The sequence below is a fragment of the Neoarius graeffei genome, chromosome 4, assembly GCF_027579695.1.
Source record: "Neoarius graeffei isolate fNeoGra1 chromosome 4, fNeoGra1.pri, whole genome shotgun sequence".
In the NCBI taxonomy this organism is placed as follows: domain Eukaryota; kingdom Metazoa; phylum Chordata; class Actinopteri; order Siluriformes; family Ariidae; genus Neoarius; species Neoarius graeffei.
This window is the reverse complement of record NC_083572.1, coordinates 14,692,943-14,715,764: the sequence shown is the minus strand read 5'-3', so window position 1 is coordinate 14,715,764 and position 22,822 is coordinate 14,692,943. Positions and strand designations below refer to the sequence as shown.

The 22,822-nt window shown below is 39.2% G+C and overlaps 1 protein-coding gene across 1 annotated transcript in view; it reads left to right on the top strand.

Annotated features, from left to right (window-relative positions):
• Positions 1-16,103, top strand: part of ppp1r12c (protein phosphatase 1, regulatory subunit 12C) — a 76,022-nt gene extending 59,919 nt beyond the window's left edge. The window contains exons 15-20 of the mRNA XM_060918927.1: positions 6,069-6,118; positions 6,212-6,263; positions 6,374-6,478; positions 8,333-8,383; positions 12,112-12,162; positions 12,277-16,103. Of these exons, the coding sequence (XP_060774910.1) occupies positions 6,069-6,118; positions 6,212-6,263; positions 6,374-6,478; positions 8,333-8,383; positions 12,112-12,162; positions 12,277-12,363 (396 nt within the window). The 3' untranslated portion in view covers positions 12,364-16,103. The remainder of the gene's footprint in view (positions 1-6,068; positions 6,119-6,211; positions 6,264-6,373; positions 6,479-8,332; positions 8,384-12,111; positions 12,163-12,276) is intronic.
• Positions 16,104-22,822: the final 6,719 nt, after the last annotated feature.

Sequence of the window (22,822 nt, the reverse complement as noted above, 5' to 3'; positions counted from 1 at the left end):
AAGAGGTGGCGCCAAAAATAAATAAATAAATAAATAGAAGTTTTCCTCCTGTTACTTCTAGAAAAGTCTGGACTGGTCACCATATTTAAAATCATGTACATGAATAAATTGATCATCATCAAAATGGCAATTACCAGATTTGTTTTTGTTAACTGCCTATTATGCTATTTTATGTTGTGTGTGTGTGTGTGGGGAGCACAAATCATATTTATCAAAGAGTGGCCCATTTATAGCTACATTTAATGTTGCACAGCATCCAATCACCTGGATTTCTTGTGTCCGAAAAAACATAAAGGAACAGCTTTAGCGCTTACTGTTACAAAGCACTAATACTGGAGACTCCTTCCAAACGTATATCTTTTGAAAGAAAGCGTCACCATGTCAATGATTATACGTTTTATTACATAATAACATGAGTTTTAAGCCATTTATTACACTTGAATTGCATGGAGCATCTGCCATACAGTATGTTCTGTGCTACGAAAATAAAATATTGCAGCTCATCAGCACTAGACCGCTACTTGGATGATATGATATCTTCAGTTACTATCGTTGTTGTTTACATATTACTATTATCTCTGTGTCTCACTAGTCATTTGCACCTTTTATATAATTGGGATCGGTTATTCAAGTACATATAAGCTACTAATAGAAGTTTTAATTCTTGATTGTACACTTTTTCCACGTTTTCCCATTTAGTTTACCTCTGCATTAATTAAATGATCAAAATCTGGTTTTAGCAGGTTACCAAGTGACAACCCCAATTCCAGCCAAGTTGGGATGCTGTGAAAAACATATAAATAAAAATAGAATGTGATTTATAAAATCATGGGAACCCGATATTTCATTGAAAATAGCACAGACATCATATCAAATGTTGAAACTGAGAATTCGTTTGTTTGTTTTTTTGAAAAATATATGCTCATTTTAAATTTGATGCTTACAAAAGGTTGGGACAGGGAAATGTTTACCACTGTGTTGTATCATCTCTACTTTTATCAACACTTTTTTTTTTTTTTTTTTTTTTTTTTAATAAATATTTGGGAGCTGAAGAGACCAATTGCTGTAATTTTGAAAGTGAAACGTTCTCTCATTGTTGCCTGATGTACACAGTTTCAGTTGCTCAACAATTCGGGGTCTCCTTTGTCATAGTTTGCGCTTCATAATGTTTTAAATGGGAGACAGGTCTGCACTGCAGGCAGGCCAGTTTAGCACCCGGACTCTTACTATGGAGCCATGCAGTGGTAATACCTTATGTGCAGAATGCAGTTTCGTATTGTCTTTTTGAAATAAGGAAGGCCTTCCCGGGCGGCACGGTGGTGTAGTGGTTAGCGCTGTCGCCTCACAGCAAGAAGGTCCGGGTTCGAGCCCCATGGCCGGCGAGGGCCTTTCTGTGCGGAGTTTGTATGTTCTCCCCGTGTCCGCGTGGGTTTCCTCCGGGTGTGCCGGTTTCCCCCACAGTCCAAAGACATGCAGGTTAGGTTAACTGGTGACTCTCTAAATTGACCGTAGGTGTGAATGTGAATGGTTGTCTGTGTCAGCCCTGTGATGACCTGGCGACTTGTCCAGGGTGTACCCCGCCTTTCGCCCATAGTCAGCTGGGATAGGCTCCAGCTTGCCTGCGACCCTGTAGAACAGGATAAAGCGGCTACAGATAATGAGAGAGAGATGAGGGGAAGGCCTTCCCTGAAAGACGTCATCTGGATGGCAGCATGTTGCTCCAAAATTTGTATACGTCATTCAACATTAATGATGCCTTCCCAGATATACAAGCTACCCATGCCGTGTGCACTAATGCACCCTCATACCATCACAGGTGCTGGCTTTTGAACTGTGCACTGATGATAAGCCAGATGGTCCCTCTCCTCTTTAGCCTGGCGGATGTGGTGTCCATGATTTCTAAAAATAATTTCAAATGATTTGATTTATTAGCTTTGCCATAGCAAGATCTACAGTATATATGTACGTACATTATGGCTGGGAAACCACTACAGCTTGCACCAATTACAATGGCCCCATTGTACCGAATCTGCACGTCTTTGAACTGTGGGGGGGGAAACCCATGCAGACACGGGGAGAACATGCAAACTCCACACAGAAAGGCCCATGTCGGCCGCGAGGTTCAAACCCGGGACCTTCTTGCTGTGAATTCGACAGTGATGACCACTACACCACCGTGCCGCCCACAAATCTTGATTCGTTGGACCACAGGACAGTTTCCCACTTCGCTTCAGTCCATCGTAAAAGAGCTCGGGCGCAGAGAAAGCGACGGTGTTTCTGGATATTGTTTATATCTGATTTTAACTTGCATTTGCAGATGCAGTAATGAACTGTTTTCACAGACGATGGTTTTCTGAAGTGTTCCTGAGCCCGTACAGTGATTTCCACGACAGAATCATGTCTGTTTTTAATGCAGTGTCACCTGAGGGCCTGAAGATCATGGGCATCCCATGGCTTTCTGCCTCATCTCTTTTGTAGAGCAATTTCTCTGAAGTCTCAGAGTTATTTTTTAACGATATTATGTACCATAGATGACGTGATGCCCAAACTCCTTTGCAATTTTACATTGAGGAACGTTATTAAATTGTCCTATTTGCTCATGCAGTCCTTCACAGAGCAGTGAACCCCTCCCCTTCTTTACTTCTGAGAGACTCCGCCTCTCTGGGATGCTCTTTTTATACCCAATCATGTTACTGACCTGTTGCCAGTTAAACAAGTTCATTTGTTTTTGTTTGTTTTTTTACCTCCGCCAAGGAGGTTATGTTTTCAGTAGCGTTGGTTTGTTTGTTTGTTAGCAACATTACGGAAAAAGTAATGAACGGATTGCTCTGAAATTTTTTCCAGAGGTGTGACTGGGCACAAGTAACAATCCATTAAATTTTGGCGGTGATCCGGATCACCTTCTGGATCCCGGATTTTTTTAAAGGATTAATTTTTTCCCCATTGAAATGAATGGGCGCGCGACGCAAAAAACAGATTTTTCCTTCTGTAGGCCAAACCGTAAGGTGTAAAGTCATGAAACGTGGTACACTGATAGAGGAGTGGACCCTGATTGATTTCATCAAGTTTCATGTTGGTACGTCTCTCACTCTAGCACCACCAACTGATCACAGTCTTTTATACGTTCATGCACGTAACTTTTTTGATCCGTATGTCCAATTTTTATAAGTCTGGTGCCGTTGGAATCCTTAGAGCTAGACGATTCCAACGCGCCCTATGACGTCATTCTCCGCCTAATTAGATTTTCTGCCATTTTGAATTTTGTCCAAAGTGAAGGTAGAGTGACCCTGGCCACATGTTTTGTCCGATCATCACGAAACTTGGCACACATGATCTGCAGTCCATGCCTAATGAATGATATTAGTTTTGCTGTCATACGTCGAAGCGTTCGCCCGTGGCAGCCAATCAAAATCGATGGCGAAGCCACCAAACAGGAAGTGAGCTCACATCACGGAAACACTTTGACATATCAAGACCATATTTAGTGGCATGACTTTGGACACCATCCAAACTACCCTCATCAAATATGGTGTCATTTGGCCACTAGGGGGCGTCACAATTAGCAAAAATGTATTTTGGCTCATATCTCAGAAACACTTTGACGTATCAAGACCATATTTGTCGAGATGACTTTCGGCACCAGTTCATGTACCCTCATCAAATTTGGTGTCATTTGGCCACTACGGGGCGCCACAATGAGCAAAAACATGTTTTGGGTCACATCTCTTTACGGATTTAGAATTACATTTACATTTTCATGTTAGTGATGCTCTGGGATGTCCCTGTAAAGAACCTTGCCAGCCTGTCATCTCCGTATGAGAATCCGCCTTGTGTCTTGGCCAAACTTTCGCATGTTGACACACAACTTGTCATGTGGGCGTGTGGTCGCCTCTCTTGCTGGGTCGCCACGGCAGCGCACCTGAGCAAGTACACTTTCGCATTTTCTCTGGAAATGCATTCTCTCATCTCATTATCTCTAGCCGCTTTATCCTGTTCTACAGGGTCGCAGGCAAGCTGGAGCCTATCCCAGCTGACTACGGGCGAAAGGCGGGGTACACCCTGGACAAGTCGCCAGGTCATCACAGGGCTGACACATAGACACAGACAACCATTCACACTCACATTCACACCTACGGTCAATTTAGAGTCACCAGTTAACCTAACCTGCATGTCTTTGGACTGTGGGGGAAACCGGAGCACCCGGAGGAAACCCACGCAGACACGGGGAGAACATGCAAACTCCACACAGAAAGGCCCTCGCCGGCCACGGGGCTCGAACCCGGACCTTCTTGCTGTGAGGCGACAGCGCTAACCACTACACCACCGTGCCGCCCGGAAATGCATTCTAGTTATTATTATTAACTCCGCCAAAGAGGTTATGTTTTCGGTAACATTGTTTTGTTTGTTGGTTGGTCTGTTAGCAACATTACAGGAAAAGTAATGAACGGATTGCTCTGAAATTTTTTCCAGAGGCGTGACTGGGCACAAGTAACAATCCATTAAATGTTGGCGGTGATCCGGATCACCTTCTGGATCCCGGATTTTTTTTAAAGGATTCTTGGTGGAGGCCTGCGCTCTCCGAGTGCTTTTCTAGTTTTAAATGTTACACACTTTTTCCAGTCTTTTGTTGCCCCGTCCCAACTTTTTTGAAACTTGTTGCTGGCACTAAATTCAAATTGAATATTTATTTATTTATTTATTTATTTAGGCATGCCGTTCAGGAAATTAATCTTTGAATATATGGAATGAATCCCCGAATATACTGAATGAAACTCTGAATATATGGAATGAAACTCTGAATATATTGAATGAATCCCTGAATATATTGAATGAAACTTTGAATATATGGGATGAAACCTTGAATATATGGAATGAAACTTTGTATTCTGCCCCCGCTCCCACAGCTCGGCAGACAGACAACAGGTCCCAAGAAAAACTCTGACTCAGAGCAGAGTATTAGAGTATATTGAGAAACGCTGTAAAACTCGACAAACAAAATTTACAAATTAGTTTTATATACAGAAAATACCGTTATACAAATATGATCCACGAGGGAAATGACCTTGTCACCGTAGCTTCGTTGCACATAAAAGAAGTAAACACTAATAAAACCACAAGCATTCGCCAGAGTGTTAACAATGTCTTTATTGTTTAAAATAGCCGCAACCAAATCCCGAGCCGACTGACTCATTTTTGCTGCAGGACGGCGGCAGTGCCTTCATGACGTCAGCCAAGTTTCATTCCATATATTCAGAGTTTCATTCCATATATTCGGGGATTCATTCCATATATTCGGGGATTCATTCCATATATTCGGGGATTCATTCCATATATTCGGGGATTCATTCCATATATTCAGAGTTTCATTCCATATATTCGGGGATTCATTCCATATATTCAGGGATTCATTCAATATATTCGGGGATTCATTCCATATATTCGGGGATTCATTCAATATATTCGGGGATTCATTCCATATATTCGGGGATTCATTCCATATATTCGGGGATTCATTCCATATATTCGGGGATTCATTCCATATATTCGGGGATTCATTCCATATATTCAAAGATTAATTTCCTGAACGGCATGCCATAATTTTTATTTATATATATATATATATATATATATATATATATATATATATATATATATATATATATATATATATATAAAAAATATTATTTATTATTAAAAAAAAATTTTAAATAAAATTTCTCAGTTTCAACATTTGATTGTTGTACCATTTTCAATGAAATATATAGGTTTTACATGATTTGCAAATCTTCACGGCCTGTTTTTATTTACATTTTACACAGCGTCCCCATTTTTTTTTTGGGAAACGGTTGTATGTTGTATACACAATAGAGGTAAGCAGGTGAAGAACTCATGATCTTCACTTGCTTACCTGTATGCAATGGAATTAATATGCCCATGGAGTAAATGTGAATGTTATTGTAGCATCTCTCGCTCAAGTGTGATTACAAGTCTGATATATGACGTTAAAAAAAGCGTTTTGAGTAGTATGCTGTGTAAATGACTGCTGATTTTGTTTGTTTTGTTTTCAGACAGAGGACTTGGATGCCAACGAATCGATGTGTGCAGACAGCACCTCAAGGTTTCTGTCTCTTCCTATTCCTCAGTCTCATAGTCATGTTAGTTTATGTGCCTTTTTTTTTTTTTAACTAACTGTTGTGTTGGTTTGCTGTAGTGACACCCAGCAAGGAGATGCAAAATCGTTGTCATCACTGGATTTCAGAAAGGTACGATTTAATTTTCCTTTATTTAAAGTCTATTTTAAATGTTTTCTAAGATATTGAAATAAATGAAATATCGTACGTCTTGCTTTTTTTCCTCATCTCTGTCTGTGCAGCTGTATGTGGAGGTGCTGAAGGAGAATGGCATTCTGAGGGAGAAGCTCCAGGAGACACAGCTACAACTCAGTGAATGTAAAGTGGAGCTCGAGCGACTCAGACAGGTGTGTGTGTGTGTGTGTGTGTGTGTGTGTGTGTGCAGCCATGCAAGATGATAGTACACTGTCGGCAAAGTAAGCATTCAAACACAAGTTATTCACAGAGGTGGCCTTTGTTTGTTCTTTTTTTAAGATTCTAGTCTTATCTTCCAAACTGTTTTTGAAATTATAAAACCTTTTACCGTGCACTCATTGCATTAGCTGCTTTATATTTCCTCTAACATCTTAAAGTGCCATTCCACCATTGGATGTATTCTTTGGCATAAAATACAATATATTTTATGACAACATGACTAGACAGAGAAATCTTTTAGCTTCAAAATGATATATCAAACATAATTTTTTGACAACGACAAGTATATTAATTTTGCGACCAAAGTCACCTACCCTTTTAATTTCCGCGCGGTAGTGAAACGTGATGTCATCGGCAGGTTCCCCTTCTTGTGTACCACGTGTCGGTCTATTTTTAGACCAGGAAACCCCCAAAGTGAGAGAGTCATTTCTCCTCGTATACGGGGGCCAAAAAAATTGCGAAAAATTGAGTTAATCTTTCAGTTAGCTAGATTTATTGGTATTAGCTAGATTTATTGGTATTATTTTTATCGCGTTCTATCCGCCATTGCTGATAATATGTGCCACGTCACACGTCACGTGGTACACAAGAAGGGGAACCTGCCGATGACATCACGCGCGGAAATTAAAAGGGTAGGTGACTTTGGTCGCAAAATTAATATACTTGTTGTCAAAAAATTGTTTGATATATCATTTTGAAGCTAAAAGATTTCTCTATCTAGTGATACCGTTTATATATGTTGTCAAAATATATTGTATTTTATGCCAAAGAATACATCCAATGGTGGAATGGCACTTTAAGGGGAATAAATCAATAGCTGATATTAGTATAAATATGCAGGTGATTTATAGAAAATCACGTGTGCTGATTGGTTGAGAAATTCAATTAGTCACCTGGAGCAACTCGGTAAAATGGCAGCAAAATCTTTTTGTCACCCTAAATGAGGAAGAATTAGAAATTAGGAAAGGAAATGCCGTTCATAAAAGCACTAAAGATGCTACGAAGTTTGGCCTAAAACTATTCAAAAGTAAGGTGGAATTGTGATTTTTATTTTATTTATTTCAAAACAAAGTACGTGACTCGCCGTAGATAAGTGATGTACAAGTCTGCGCTCATTACATTTGCATGCCATTTTTGAAGTTTGAAATAAATTATTTTTAAAAATATTTTTATTTATTTATTTATTTATTTATTTTTTTAGAAATACCGACGCGATTATCTGCCTCAGGCTCAGTGAATATCTGTGAAAAATAACCTGGACTTCGTCTCAGTCATTATTCACCTCGCCTTCAGTGAATAATTGTTAAATATTGACTAATGTAGTTTTATACAGTCAACCATTAAACAGTCCAATGTTTTCAGTTCCAGTTTCTAGTCTTTCCCTTTCTATATCAAACACGGAGTAGAACTTTTTAATGCACCTTTTAAATTTAAGTCAGTTCAAACTATCTTGAGGTTTCACCGCACCATGAAAATTTTGCATTCCAGTAATGTTTCAGCCTTTCACCTGAGCCTAGTTGAATCATTTGTACTAATAAACTGTTTTTGCCAATTAAATAACATGTTTGAGCGATTACAGAACACTGGGTGTTGTAGTAGTGTGTATATACGTGTTCAAACTGGCATGATTTCCTATAAAACAATTAAAGAACCATTTTTATCACCCAGTTATTCACCGAACAGAGCTACTTATATAAATAACTATGTTCATCTAAACGTGCAATAAGGCACAACAATATACTCTTTGACCGTCGCTGTAACATGTGTTTGTGTGTTTCTGCACTCAGAGCCAGGAAAATGGTTGTGACCGCCCTGCTCTACTGGAACTAGAGAAATTCGTAAGTCTGTTTTTGGCTTCAGTACAATTTCAATACGATTCTGTTTCTTTTCCCTTTTATCACACTCACTGACTTCCTTTTTCTCTGATAAAAGTACCTCTAAGCTCCGCGCTGCTTATTTGTGATGTGTTGAGCAATGCGTTCTATACTTTGCATGAGACTAATTGTAATATACCTATTTGTTAGTGTAGTTAAGATGGTAACATTACCATTATCTTGCCTCTAACTTTGAAGGGGTGAATAAATAAATCCCATCGATGTGAAAAGTACAAAACGCTCATCACTGCAGTGGCAGTACATGGGCTAACGATCAAAGAGACACAACTTGGGGCACATAGTGACTTCTCAAAGGAAGTAAGATCAAGACCTCTCAAAGGGTTCTGCATCAACACAGGAAATATAGCACTGACTTCACCGTCGAGATCTCGGAGGTCATTTTAGAGGCAGTACAATCATTCTAAAAATGTAACGTTACTAATGTGTATGATGAAGCAGTTTATATAGATTTTTTTTTCACAACGCAGCCAGAACGTCCTTGATTTGCACAAACTTTTTTTTTTTTAAAACAACCCTGTTATGTGTGCGACATGTTTGAAAATATAGCTGTCTACGTATGTGAACAGAGTTACACTCTGAACTGATTTTACTCTGAGTCTGGAAAATATGGTAAATACAGGCATTCAAAAATCGAATCAGAATCCTCGAAGAACAAGTAGAACTTCTGATGTCCTTTTCGTTCTTAATTTCTATACCTCATATCCTTAAAATACACTTTAAACAGGGGAAAAAAGACTATTTCAGACACCTTGCTGTGTCCTTGGCCTTGTTTGGATAAACTTCAAAATTCAAGTTAATTTCCTGGTTATAATGTAATTGTACATAAATCCTGGAAATATCGACCATTCATTCTTGAAATATCACACTAACAAGAATGACAGGCATACAAATGGAGAGCCCGCCACCTAGTGGTGGAGGCATAGACGTGACTGAGGCTTAGGAAGGAATAAAACACTATTAGTGCATCTCAAAAAATTAGAATACCATGAAAAAGTTCCTTTTTTTCATAATTTAATTCAAAAAGGTAAACTTTCATATATTCTATATTCATTACATGTAAAGTGAAATATTTAAAGCCTTTTTTGTTTTAATTTTGATGATTATGGCTTATAGCTCATGAAAATCAGAAATCCAGTATCTCAAATTATTAGAATATTCCCTAAGATCAATCAAAAAAAGGATTTACAATACAGAAATGTCCAACTTCTGAAAAGTATATTCATTTATACACTCAATACTTGGTTGGGGCTCCTTTACCATGAATTACTGTATCAATGCGGTGTGGCATGGAGGTGATCAGTCTGTGGCACTGCTGAGGTGTTATTGAAGCCCAGGTTGCTTTGATAGCGGCCTTCAGCGTATCTGTATTTTTGGGTCGGGTGTTTCTCATCTTCCTCTTGACAATACCCCATAGATTCTCTATGGGGTTCAGGTCAGGCAAGTTGGCTGGCCAATCAAACACAGTAATATCATGGTCAGCAAACCATTTGGTAGTAGTTTTGGCACTGTGGGTAGGTGCTAAGTCCTGCTGGAAAAGGAAATCAGCGTCTCCAAAAAGCTCGTCAGCAGACGGAAGCATGAAGTGCTGTAAAATCTCCTGGTAGATGGCTGTGTTGACTTTGGACTTGATAAAATACAGTGGACCAACACCAGCAGATGACATGGCACCCCAAATCATCACAGACTGTGGAAACTTCACACTGGGCTTCAAACACCTTGGATTCTGTGCCTCTCCACTCTTCCTCCAGACTCTAGGACCGTGATTTCCAAATTAAATGCAAAATGTACTTTCATCTGAAAAGAGGACTTTGGACCACTGAGCAACAGTCCATTTCTTTCTCTCCTTAGCCCAGATAAGACACTTCTGACATTGTCTCTGGCTCAGGAGTAGCTTGATATAAGGAATGCAAAAGTTGTATCCCCTTTCTTGAAGATGTCTGTTCATGATGGGTCTTGATACACTGACACCAGCCTCAGTCCACTCCTTGTGAAGCTCTCCCAAGTTCTTGAATCAACTTTCCTTGACAATCTTCTCAAGACTGCGGCCATCCCTGTTGCTTGTGCACCTTTTCCAGCCACCCTTTTCAGCAATGACCTTTTGTGGCTTACCCTCCTTGTGGAGGGCATCAGTGATCATCTTCTGGACAACAGTCAAGTCAGCAGTCTTCCACATGATTGTGGTTGTGTGTACTGAACTAGACCGAGAGATACACTGTGTTCATACTGTTTTACTCAAACTCGAAATGAAATATTCTAATATTTTGAGATGGGGTTTTTTTTATGTTTTTGTACTGTATGCCATACTGATTAAAATAGAAAAATGCTTGAAACATTTTAGTTTATGTGTAATGAGTCTATAATATATAACATTTTCACTTTCTTAAATAACTGATGGAAAATATTGAACTTTTTCACAATATTCTAATTTTTTGAGATGCACTAGTATGTACTGTTATAGGAAACTAATGATGACAGGGTGGCAAAATGTGGCCCGTCACCACCTCAACACTGATAACATTCCAGTAACATTTATGTTGAGTTTTTCTCAGATTGAAGGGGGGGAGGAAACACACCTTTGTCCAGAAGACTTTTTAGCCTCAGAAAATTAGGAACACCTTCATCTTTGTTCTAAAGCACAAAGTCCTTCCAAAAACTTATACCCCATATCAACGATTTTATAAACGTAAGTTAAGTTATTCCACGAAATCGAGTCGTACATGAGCTGATAGCCGACAAGGCACGTAGCGCAGAGTTGGCTGCAAGCCATGTATGTCGAGATTGAGTGGAAGAACTGTTTTATTCTATCCACAGTCACTGGATTCTGAGAAACGGAGCATTTTTATTGTTGTTTTTTGCAAATTCGATATTTCGTATAAATAAAAACTTTTATACAAAACATCCGACCAAATCGTTTCTGCTTAGAATGTAAACAAACTGGCGAATTGACAGGAGCAATTTGTGAAAACATGCTATAATTCTTGAAAAATTAAAAAAAAAAGATGCGTCTTACCATCAAATACTTTTATTCCATTTTTTGTTGTTGTTGTTTTTTACAGGGGTCTTCTTTTTCTTCTTTAGGGTTTTTTTGGTGGTTGGCAAACCAACTTAAAGGTGCATTACTGCCACCGATTGGGAGGAGGGACTATATTCTTTTCAGCTATTTCTGTTTCTTTTAAATACTTGACAATTTTTGGGGTTTTGTTTTCAAGGAGAGGTTTTGATTTCGTCCTCAGTTGGTTCAGCAACACGCGCCGCCGTTTTGTTTTTCTCTACTCACGGCTCATGGTATATGAGCTGCTAGCCTCGTGGTAGAGTAGCCAATCAGAGCACGGGAATGTGGATAGAAATGTATATAATTTTTAAAAAATCTGTATATGTGAAGCATCCACCATACAGGTGCCTATGTAAGTAGTTACTATAGAAACCCGAGCATATTAGAATTAATATAAACCTGTAATTTGCTTGAACTACTGTCAGGGCTGTAACACCTCCTAATCAGTCCGAATCGAGCACTCAATGGTGCTTTGGTATAAATCCGATTATATGGCCATTACGGAAATGCTAGACTGAATCCAAGTAAAGCCAGTGAAAGAGAGGGGGTTTTTTAAGGCTAATCTGTAGTTAATGGTAATTGTGTATTGGGGTTATATGTGTGTTTCTCTGTATCATAGGAGAAGAAAGCACTCGAGAGGAAAGCAGCAGAGCTTGAAGATGAGCTTAAGGTGATGATGCGTGCTAATTTGATTGTTGATCTTATCCGAAAGGCTTTTTATTAAAATCAATGAATTCCCCCCCCCCCCCCCCCCATGCCTACTCCCACCTCCTTTTCTCCACAGGTTCTTGTTGATCTTCGTGTCGATAACCAGAGGCTGAAAGACGAGAACGCTGCTCTCATTCGTGTCATCAGCAAGCTGTCCAGATGAGCCTGCCATTCCCACCACTATTCCCTGAAACCACCAGGTGGCAGCACTGCCCATCTCTTTCCCCAGAACAAACTGGAAGAACGCTCTTCTCTTTCTGCGCGGCCATAATGCACTGCACATGTGCGTGTTTTGTGTGTGGTCTTTCTCACCCCTCCTCTCCCCCCGGGTGGCTAAACTACTGTTCTCCAAATTAACCTGCGCACAAAGATGAACAGGCCTAGCTGCAGTCCAACCCTCAGTTAAACAGCACACCAACTTGAGGAAATTCTAGACCTCTGATTACACCAGGTCTGATTTCACTTGTTCCAGGACTCAAGAACGGTAACACATTACTTGAACTCAGCGTCACGAGACCGATCAGGTCATAAACACAGTCAGAATTATATCCAAATTATGTAACAGTGTCATGTGACCGTTATCAGTAATCATGATTATAACTGCCAGTTTGTTTGATGGCATGATCGCACGGCACATGCTCTCGAGTTAGCGCATATTTTGAGTATTTGGGGCAAATCAGAAGTTTATATTTCATGTGCTCAATCGAATACTTTATCGTTTCTATAGTCACGAGTCAATCACACAGAGCTGTATGGTGGATGGCCACATAATCTTAGTTTAAGATTTCCTTTACAGAAAAAATTTCACATTTTTGGTGTCAGAACTTTTAAGAATTATAGGAGAGTGCTCAGGACAAAAGACTGTGGTTTCGCGGTAACACGGCAAGCTGCTTTTTTTTTTTTTGTATAAATTTTTTTTTTGGGGGGAGAGGCTGGACAGGAAACAAGTGTTTTATAGCTGCGGTGATAACAGGAGCTATCTTGTGTTTCATGGACATTCCATAAGATATGTATCTATAAATAAATAAATATGGCCATTTTTAAAAAAGTGGAAATTTTGGCAAATTATTGTGGTGTAAGTGGGAGGAAAAACCAGTTCAGGATGTGCTGTTATTGGAAAATAATCAACTTCAGGGTGGTAACTGTAACTTTATTTTGTGTTGGGCTGCATCACACCAAACTATTATTGACTATTTTCTTGTATGCGTATGATTTTTATCTTACATGGCACTATTACATCACTGTAGTATTAGCTTAAGACAGCATATGTACTGCTGTGTTTATGACCTGTTCATGCCCGTATGATGACGTGGGGTTCAAGTAACATGTTTTCTGAAAGACATACTTGAAGTACAGCAGGATGGAGATGAAATGCAGGGTGCTTTTGTTCCATATATTTAATTAGATCTCGTTCTTTCTTGTGCACTGTTCTCGTATTTTTTTTTTTTACTTTGTAGCTTAACACAAACTAAGCCAGTACAAGTTTGCCAGTTTATCTTATTCCTCGCTTTAGCCATGTGTATCCACTGTAGCTTGTAGTTTATACTTTGACAGTGTTGGACACCGGAGGGCACGGCCAATCATCACCAAAAAAAAAAAAAAAAGGCATGTCCTGATTCTGCCAAGCAAAAGGGAATCTTGGATTAACATTTCCATTTTTATCACCTAGTTGCTAACTTGATCATCTGACAGAATTTCTTTTCATGTTTTCATCTTGACTTGGCATGGAATATTTAATGGTCATTTAATAGTTTCACTAGTCAGTTGCTTGTTGACTTAATATTAAAGGTGCCGTTTGCTGCTAGATGCATAAAAATATAGTTTTTAAAATAACTTGGACAAACTGTGATGTGTGTTATTGCAGTAGTTAGCTTCTTTAATGTTTTAAGTTTTGTTTTTTGGGTTTTTTTTTTTTCTGGTCCAGAAATCGGCGCTGCCCCAGCATCAACACCACTGCTCAAATATTTCCATAAAAAAAAAAAGCATAGGGGTTTTAGTTCAAATTGAGTAAATTAGAAAAGCTCATCATCTAATGTTATCTCTCATTGCAGTTTTCTTCACAGACAGCAGAGGGCTCTAAATCACAAACTGCTCCTTTAACATCATTTGCTATCAGAGGGCATAAAATGTTGCATAATTAAAGCCAGTAATCAGGTTTGCAAGCATGTTAGGTATTAGCAAAGTTAATTTTTCTAAGTTAAAAATTGTGTATTCTTTATACTTTAAGTGAAAGCAGCGTGTTTACACTGGAAAATTAAGCAAAAATGTTGTGTACTATTAATACCTGGAGGAGATCAGGGGTCGTCAAGTGAAAAGGCAAACTATTTCAGCAGAAAAAAATAGTCCAGCGAGCACATGAACTGGATCTTTTGCGGTTTATCCAATCACAAGCATTTATGTGTGAATCATTTAGCTGAAGGCAGCTCATCAAACCAGAGATGAGCTAGAGGGTGAGGGATATAATCTCAAAACGGGAGACTATCCGAGAGCTTTCTTTTTGTTTACCCTCTCTGACTGATTAGTGATGGCGATGACATGGTTTACGAAACAAAATGTTTAAAGATGACTGGACAGAGAAGTACGTGTTTATTCTCCCTGCGATAAAAATTCAAAGCGGACATGTATTATCTGTTCATAGACCGTTGCACTATTTTAACAAAACCACTTAGGTGCTTTGTAAGAAAGGAATATTATATAATTGGACCTTAGCAAATTTTAGTTGAAGACCACCTGTGCTGGAATGTGGAGTGGAAGCAGTTTTCGCAGTTGCTGTCTGCTGTAATTTACAGAAGGGGCCAGAACCATTACAGGAAGCTGCACAGTCCACAATTTGTGTTGTACATATTGTGTATTTAAGACTGGTAAGCTAGGTTATGTCAAGCTGAAGAAAAGAAGTAGTGATGTCACATGATCAAGTATGCTAATCCGTTGTAAATTACACTCCACCTTCTTTAACCAGTGATACCTGCCACTCGGCAAAATCAGGACAGTGCTTGCATTGTTAGACACAACAGAGCTGCAAATGTGCCAAAACACCTGAAGCTCCTTTCCTGCATGGCTGCTGGTGCTATGCTGTTGAGGACTGGGGCGCTCTCTTTCTCTCTGTCTGTCTGTCTCTCTCTCCTTTCATTCTTTCTCTCAGGATAAGCTTAGATCAACACTGTACTCAAGCACACTGCTACTGTATGTCGGACCAAACAGTCATTGACATTATTGCTGATTCTCAGCGAGCGAGTATTTATGAGTGTAAGTGATGTATTACAGAGCCTGTGTCCTGTGCCAATGGTGGTGTAGGGATTTTTTTTTTTTGTCATTTATTTTCCAAGAGGAGGAGGAGGAGGAATGTTTATACTGTGAGTCCTGCTCTCAGAGGAACAGGCGCTTTATAAGGTCAAAGCTTTTGACAGTTTACCACCATGTTGTTGTATTTTATTATTAATTGCTCCTGTTTTATTAATATTATTTTTAAGCCAATGCATGCCAAGATTGTATTTCGACAAAACATGTGCCTTTCTACATATCTATTTTAATATTTCAATGTTACTCAGTTGAGAAGCTCTGGGCTCGTTGGCCTGACAATGCTCCAATAGACTCCTAAAGATTCTGCTGTCATTAAAAAAAAGAAAAAAATACACACATACAGCCTTTGGCATTTGGTGAAAGAGCCAATAAAATTCAATGGAACCAGATAAGTACTATTGCATATGCTTCTGCTTCTTGTATTTTAGCTTGTCTTTAATATTTTCATGGGAACATGACCCCAAAATATCGCCCCCTGAGCTTAAAATCAGTTCTACGGACCCTTTAGTACAGATTTACCAGTCAAAAGTTTCGACACGCCTTCTAATTCAATGTTTTTTCTTTATTTTTATTCATTAAAAGTCACTTCATGTCTTAAAGTAATGATGGATGTCGTTTCTCTTTACTTAGCTGAGTGGTTCTTGACGTCATATGGATTACTACAGTTGTAGAATTGGGATATTTACTGTGTGTTTTTTTTTTTTTATTATTATTATTTACTATTTGATCTCAAACACAATTAGGCAAGAAATTGTACTAATTAACTTTTGACGAGGCACCTGTTAATTGAAAAGCATTCCAGGTGACTACCTCATGAAGCTGGTTAAGATAATGCCAATATTGTGTAAAGTATCATCAAGGTAAACACTGGCTACTTTGAAGAATCGAAAATATGAAACGTATTTTGTTTAACACTTTTTTTTTTTTTTTTTTTTTTTGCCACATAATTCCATATATGTGTCGTGCCACAGGATTTTTGGAGCAAATGCTGTTTACAGAATGCATAGAAATGGTGTTGAAAAGCACGTAATGTTTTGCGTGTATCCTGTAGGGGCGCTATTGAGGATTATTCGTTGATGGTTACTGGATCAGCCAGCGAAAACGGTGCAAAATATCGTGTGCTTTTCAACACCGTTTGTACGCATTCCGTAAACAGAGCATCTGGTAGAAAAATCCCGTGGCGCGACACATGTTTCACATGTTATTTCATATTTTCGATGTCTTCAGTGTTGTTTGACAATGTACAAACTAGTCAAAATACAGAAAAACCTATGAATGAGTAGGGGTGTCCAAAATTTTGACTGGTATTGTATATGTATATCGTAATATTCTGGTTATTTATTGGAGCCAAAGTGCTTCTTTTATTCCTGAACTTTCCAACTTTGATATTATTTATAGAGTGACTTGTTTTTGAGTACTAAAGTTTGGATTAAACTAATTCAAGTGATCAGTAAAACATGGCAAATCTGTGTAGGAACACAATTTAAAAAAATATAACCACAAATGGTAATCTGTGGGGTCCAAGCACCAGTTCTTGCCAAGTTAAACAGAACAATAGACAAACATGCATTAAGTTTTATCATGGTAGCTCAGTGGTAACCCTGTGAAATACATTTTCAGATCTGATTGGCTGATGGTGACCATGTTTGATCATTAACAAATTAATTATTAGAAATACAAATACAGGTCAGCACATGAATGCATTCCACCAGATTTCACCTTGATTGGTTTTAGGGATCATGAAAAACTTTTATTTAGATTTAACTTTGCCCTAGTGAATGGTATTGTACAGAAAATTTCAATGTGATCATAGCATCCCCTCCCAATATCACGTAACTGCTTGTGTCAATTCAGTCATGTTTGTATAGCACTTTTTAACAGTAGATATGTCCCTGCTTTCTAAAAGTAGATTTAAATCAGTAATGAACAAATCAGAAGCAACAGTGATGAGACAAACCTCTCTGAGACTATATGAGGAAGAAACTTCGAGAGGAACCTGACTCACAATGGAACCAATCTTCTTCTGAGTGACACTGTAGCGTGAGATTCCATTATTACTCTTCAAAAACTGTATGCTTCTCTAACATCAAGGCCATGGCATTGTGGTCAGATGTACCGTTGATGGTACCAGCCAAGAATCTCGCATGAGGCATCATGTCTTCAAACTGTACTCCTCCAAATAAAATTGTCTGAAAAACAAAAACATGCATTTTTTTTCTTCTTTTCATTTTATATATCAATGATCGAGGGGGGCGGCACGGCAGTGTAGTGGTTAGCGCTGTCGCCTCACAGCAAGAAGATCCGGGTTTGAGCCCCGTGGCCAGTGAGGGCCTTTCTGTGCGGAGTTTGCATGTTCTCCCCGTGTCCGCGTGGGTTTCCTCCGGGTGCTCCGGTTTCCCCCACAGTCCAAAGACATGCAGGTTAGGTTAACTGGTGACTCTAAAATTGACCGTAGGTGTGAATGGTTGTCTGTGTCTATGTGTCACCCCTGTGATGACCTGGCGACTTGTCCAGGGTGTACCCTGCCTTTCGCCCATAGTCAGCTGGGATAGGCTCCAGCTTGCCTGCGACCCTGTAGAACAGGATAAAGCGGCTAGAGATAATATGAGATATCAATGATCGACTAAACTGTATCCAGGCATGCAAGGTGGCAATGTATGCAGATGATACCATTATTTACTTTTCAGATCGCAACATTCAGACAAACGGACCATTCAGCGAGACTCCATTAGACTTGTGCAGTGGTTCACTGCAAACAAGCTTTCATTGAATCCGTCTAAGTGTAAAGCCATGCTAGTAGGGTCACCCAGGGCTAAGGCCGTAAAAAGCCACTTACACCTTACACTAGCAGACACTGAACTTGAGCAAGTGGACACTTAAGTATTTGGGAGTTGTTCTGGACAGTGGTCTGCGGTGGACCTATCACTATCTCCATGTTACCAAGAAACTGTCACAGGCCATCGGTATCATGAAATGTATAAAGCCATACCTGAACAGACAGGCATTGCTCGCAATCTACACAGCACTGTTCCTCCCTCACATTCAGTGCTGCAGTACAGTATGGGACCAGGGAGGTAAGGGGTACCTTGAGAAACTACAGACTCTGCTCCTCCTACTCAAGCGAGTAGGACGCTTCTTTGCTTTGCTCCTGCTTTCTTGATCTTTATTTCTATACTTTACTTTCTCATTGAATTTCCACTATTTTTTTTCTCATTTTATTTTTCATCTTTATAAGCTTTTAATTTAATTTTAATTTAATTTCCACTTTTTTTTTTCATCTTTATAAGATAAGTTAGTTTTTAATACAAAATGCCAGGAAGCAAAAAATCCTGCAGAAAATGCATGGAACTAGAACAGAGGATTTCTATTCTGAAATCAAAGATTAATGCTCTGCCAAAGACGGACGAATTAAAAGCGATATCTCAGGAAAGGAGTACAGAAACAGTGGCTGAGAATGCAGAGATTGCACTCCGACAGACCGAGGACATTGCAGATCAAGTGGAAGAATTCATCAATCAAGCTGGGCAAAATGTGAGTACAGAAAACTGGCAAATGATGGGTGGTAAGCCCAAAAATAAAAACAGAAGAGTAATTACTTCAACACTAGCTCGTTCTACACGTTACAATAGGATCTACAATCCTATGGAAAATCCACAGCCCATAAGGCTTCAGAACAAATTTGAATGCCTCAGGAATGTGGAAGAGGATTTTTCAAGCGGACAAACACATAGTAAAAAGAGATCGCACCAAGATCGAAGAGCTGTGAGAAGAGGCAAAAAGCAGCTCGTAACACCACCTGATCCCACAACCCTTGTTCTTGGTGATTCCACTGTAAGACAATTAAAAGGTTATGGGATGATTATTTGTTGTCTTCCAAATGCATCCATCTCTGACACCAAAGACAGCATTTTGAAGCTCATGTCCGAGCATAAAACTATTAAACGTATTGTTGTGCATGTGGGAACAAATGATGTTTTCAGAGAACAGCTGTTTGTCCAAGATGATTTCAGAAAACTTTTTTCTGAGCTCCATAAGACTGGAATTCAATCTTTTATCAGTGGCCCACTCCCAGCGAGAGGAAGTTTTGCTTTTTCTCAACTCTTCAGTCTTAACACCTGGCTTGGAAAAACTTGTTTTTCATTTGGTATGAACTTCATAGACAATTTTAACCTTTTCTGGAATCGCAGAGAATTTTACAAGCCAAATAGCACTGAACTCAGCTGGATTGGAGCCAAAGTCTTAGCAGACCATTACAGACTTGCAATCTTTTCTCAGCCAGCACTGAGGAAAACAGTTGATAAGATGTCGCAGACTGACATAGTTACAAAGCCTAAACAATCATCTTTGCAAGTCGTCATCAAGGACACACAGACATCTGACTTGCAAGACTCCCAACATTCAAAGACAGATGACTCCACTTCCCCTCAGATGGATTTCCCAAATAGCATGAAAAAAATTGCTCCCAATGGCTACACTCTCTTTTTCCAGCCCAAATCTGTCGCGACAAGCAGTGTACCCAGTTCGCCCAGGACTTTCAGCTGGCTACAAATCTTTTTCACCATCCAAAAGATACGTCATCTCCAATCCTTTCACCCTCAAACCAAATGGAACATTTAGAAAGTCTTGTTTGATGTACTCTGGGTCCCTGCAAATGGGTGTAGTGTTGAAAACCAGCTGGGACCCAATGTGCCTATGCCACTCTCTATTCCTGTGTTGATAAGAAACAGAAAACATAGAGCACATTTAACCCTGGGGGTGAACCAATCTAATCTCCTTCCTGTTCTAAAACAGCATCAGAGTGCACAAGCAGATATTACTTCTAGACTTTCTGTAAAGCTAGCTCTTCTGAATGTTAGATCACTTTTAAACAAGTCATTTTTAATTAAGGGCGGCACGGTGGTGTAGTGGTTAGCGCTGTAGCCTCACAGCAAGAAGGTCCGGGTTCGAGCCCCGTGGCCGGCGAGGGCCTTTCTGTGTGGAGTTTGCATGTTATCCCCGTGTCCGCGTGGGTTTCCTCCGGGTGCTCCGGTTTCCCCCACAGTCCAAAGACATGCAGGTTAGGTTAACTGGTGACTCTAAATTGACCGTAGGTGTGAATGGTTGTCTGTGTCTATGTGTCAGCCCTGTGATGACCTGGCGACTTGTCCAGGGTGTACCCCGCCTTTCGCCCGTAGTCAGCTGGGATAGGCTCCAGCTTGCCTGCGACCCTGTAGAAGGATAAAGCGGCTAGAGATAATGAGATGAGATTTTTAATTAATGATCTTATTTGCAAACACAATCTTGATTTTTTGCTTCTAACTGAAACCTGGCTGGATCAAGCAAATAGTGCTTCCACCCTTATTGAAGTAGCTCCCCCAAATTTTAATTTTTTGAATGTTATCCGACAAGGGAAAGATGGAGGGATCGCAAATATATTCAAAGTCTCTTTTCAATGTAAGCAATCCTCACTTGGTGATTTTATGTCCTTTGAACACTTATGTGCACTTGTTACATGCTCTCCTAACATATTATTATTAACTATTTATAGGCCTCCGAGACATTCAGCCAAAGTCTTTCTTGAAGAGTTTGGTGAACTGTTATCAGTCATTTGCTTAGAGTTTGATTGTCTTATTATATCTGGGGATTTTAACTTGCATGTAGATAATACTGATAACATTTATGCCAAAGAACTACTTGCAATTATTGACAACTTCAACCTAGTACAACATGTACAGGGGCCGACCCACTCTCGTGGTCATACTCTTGACCTCGTCATCACAAAGGGCCTTACTGTTTCTAATACTGTTGTTGACCTGGCCTTATCCGATCATTTCTGTGTTTTCTTTGATGTTTCTATGTCTCCTCACATTCAGAACAGCTCAACGACTATAGGTAGGAGAGTCATAAAAGACAACACATGTGCTCTCTTTGAGCAAGCTCTCTCTCAGAACTCAACCAAAATGTCAGACTCTGTAGATGATTTACTGGAATTTTTTAATTTAAATATGACCCAAATTATGGATGATATTGCTCCATTCAAAATCAAAAGAGTCAATGATAAGCAGAAAGCACCATGGAAGCAGTACCCGGCTGTTAAACTGCTAAAGAGAGAATGTAGAAAGACTGAAACAAAATGGCGCAAATCTAAACTTCACATTCCTTATCAAATCCATAAAGAGATGCTTTGTAATTATAATTATGAAATTCGTAAAGCAAGACAGTCTGTCTTCTCCAACATCATCAGCAGGAATATGAACAATGCCCGTGTGCTATTTTCAACAGTAGAGAAGCTAACTAATCCCCCACCACAATTAGCATCTGAACTTCTCTCAGTTAATAAATGCAATGAGTTTGCATCCTTTTTCAAAGGTAAAATTGATAAAATATGGCAGAATATTCCTCATAATATATCTCAGTTGCAAAAAATTGAAAAACTGCAATCACCAATGACACAGATAGATAACTTCAACACAATGTCAGAATTTTGTTTAATTGATTATGAGACTCTTGAAAAAAACTGTACAAAATCTCAGTTCCTCAACATCTGAATTGGACATTCTGCCCACCAACTTTTTTAAGTCTGTTCTTCATCTTATAATTACAGATGTGCTTCAAATTATAAATACATCCCTGGAGACTGGCGTTGTTCCTGTGTCCCTAAAAAAAGCCGTTGTAAAGCCCCTTCTTAAAAAAAATAATCTGGATCCTTCAGTATTAAATAACTACAGGCCAATATCAAATTTACCATTCATTGGGAAAATCCTTGAAAAAATTGTCTTCAATCAATTAACTGCCTTCTTGATAGCAAACAGCCGTTTTGATAATTTTCAGTCAGGATTTCGTGCCAATCATAGCACTGAAACAGCGCTGGTTAAAGTTATAAATGACATATGTCTTAATACTGATGCAGGCAAAACATCGGTCCTGGTATTACTGGACCTCAGTGCAGCTTTTGATACTGTTGATCACAACATACTGCTATATCGACTTGAACACTGGGTTGGATTGACTGGTAAAGTTATCAATTGGTTAAATTCATACTTAAAAGATAGAAGCTTCTATGTTACCCTGGGAAATTGTTCCTCAACGTCAATGTCCTTGACCTGTGGTGTCCCCCAGGGGTCGATTCTTGGACCATTACTTTTCAACTTTTATATGCTCCCACTTGGGCAAATTATCAATAAAAATTAAATTTTGTATCACTGCTATGCAGATGACACCCAAATTTATTTTGCTCTATCACCTAATGATTATGCCCCCCTTGAGTGTCTCTACCAGTGTATCGATCAAATCAATAGCTGGATGTCACAAAATTTTCTTCAGCTGAACACAGATAAAACAGA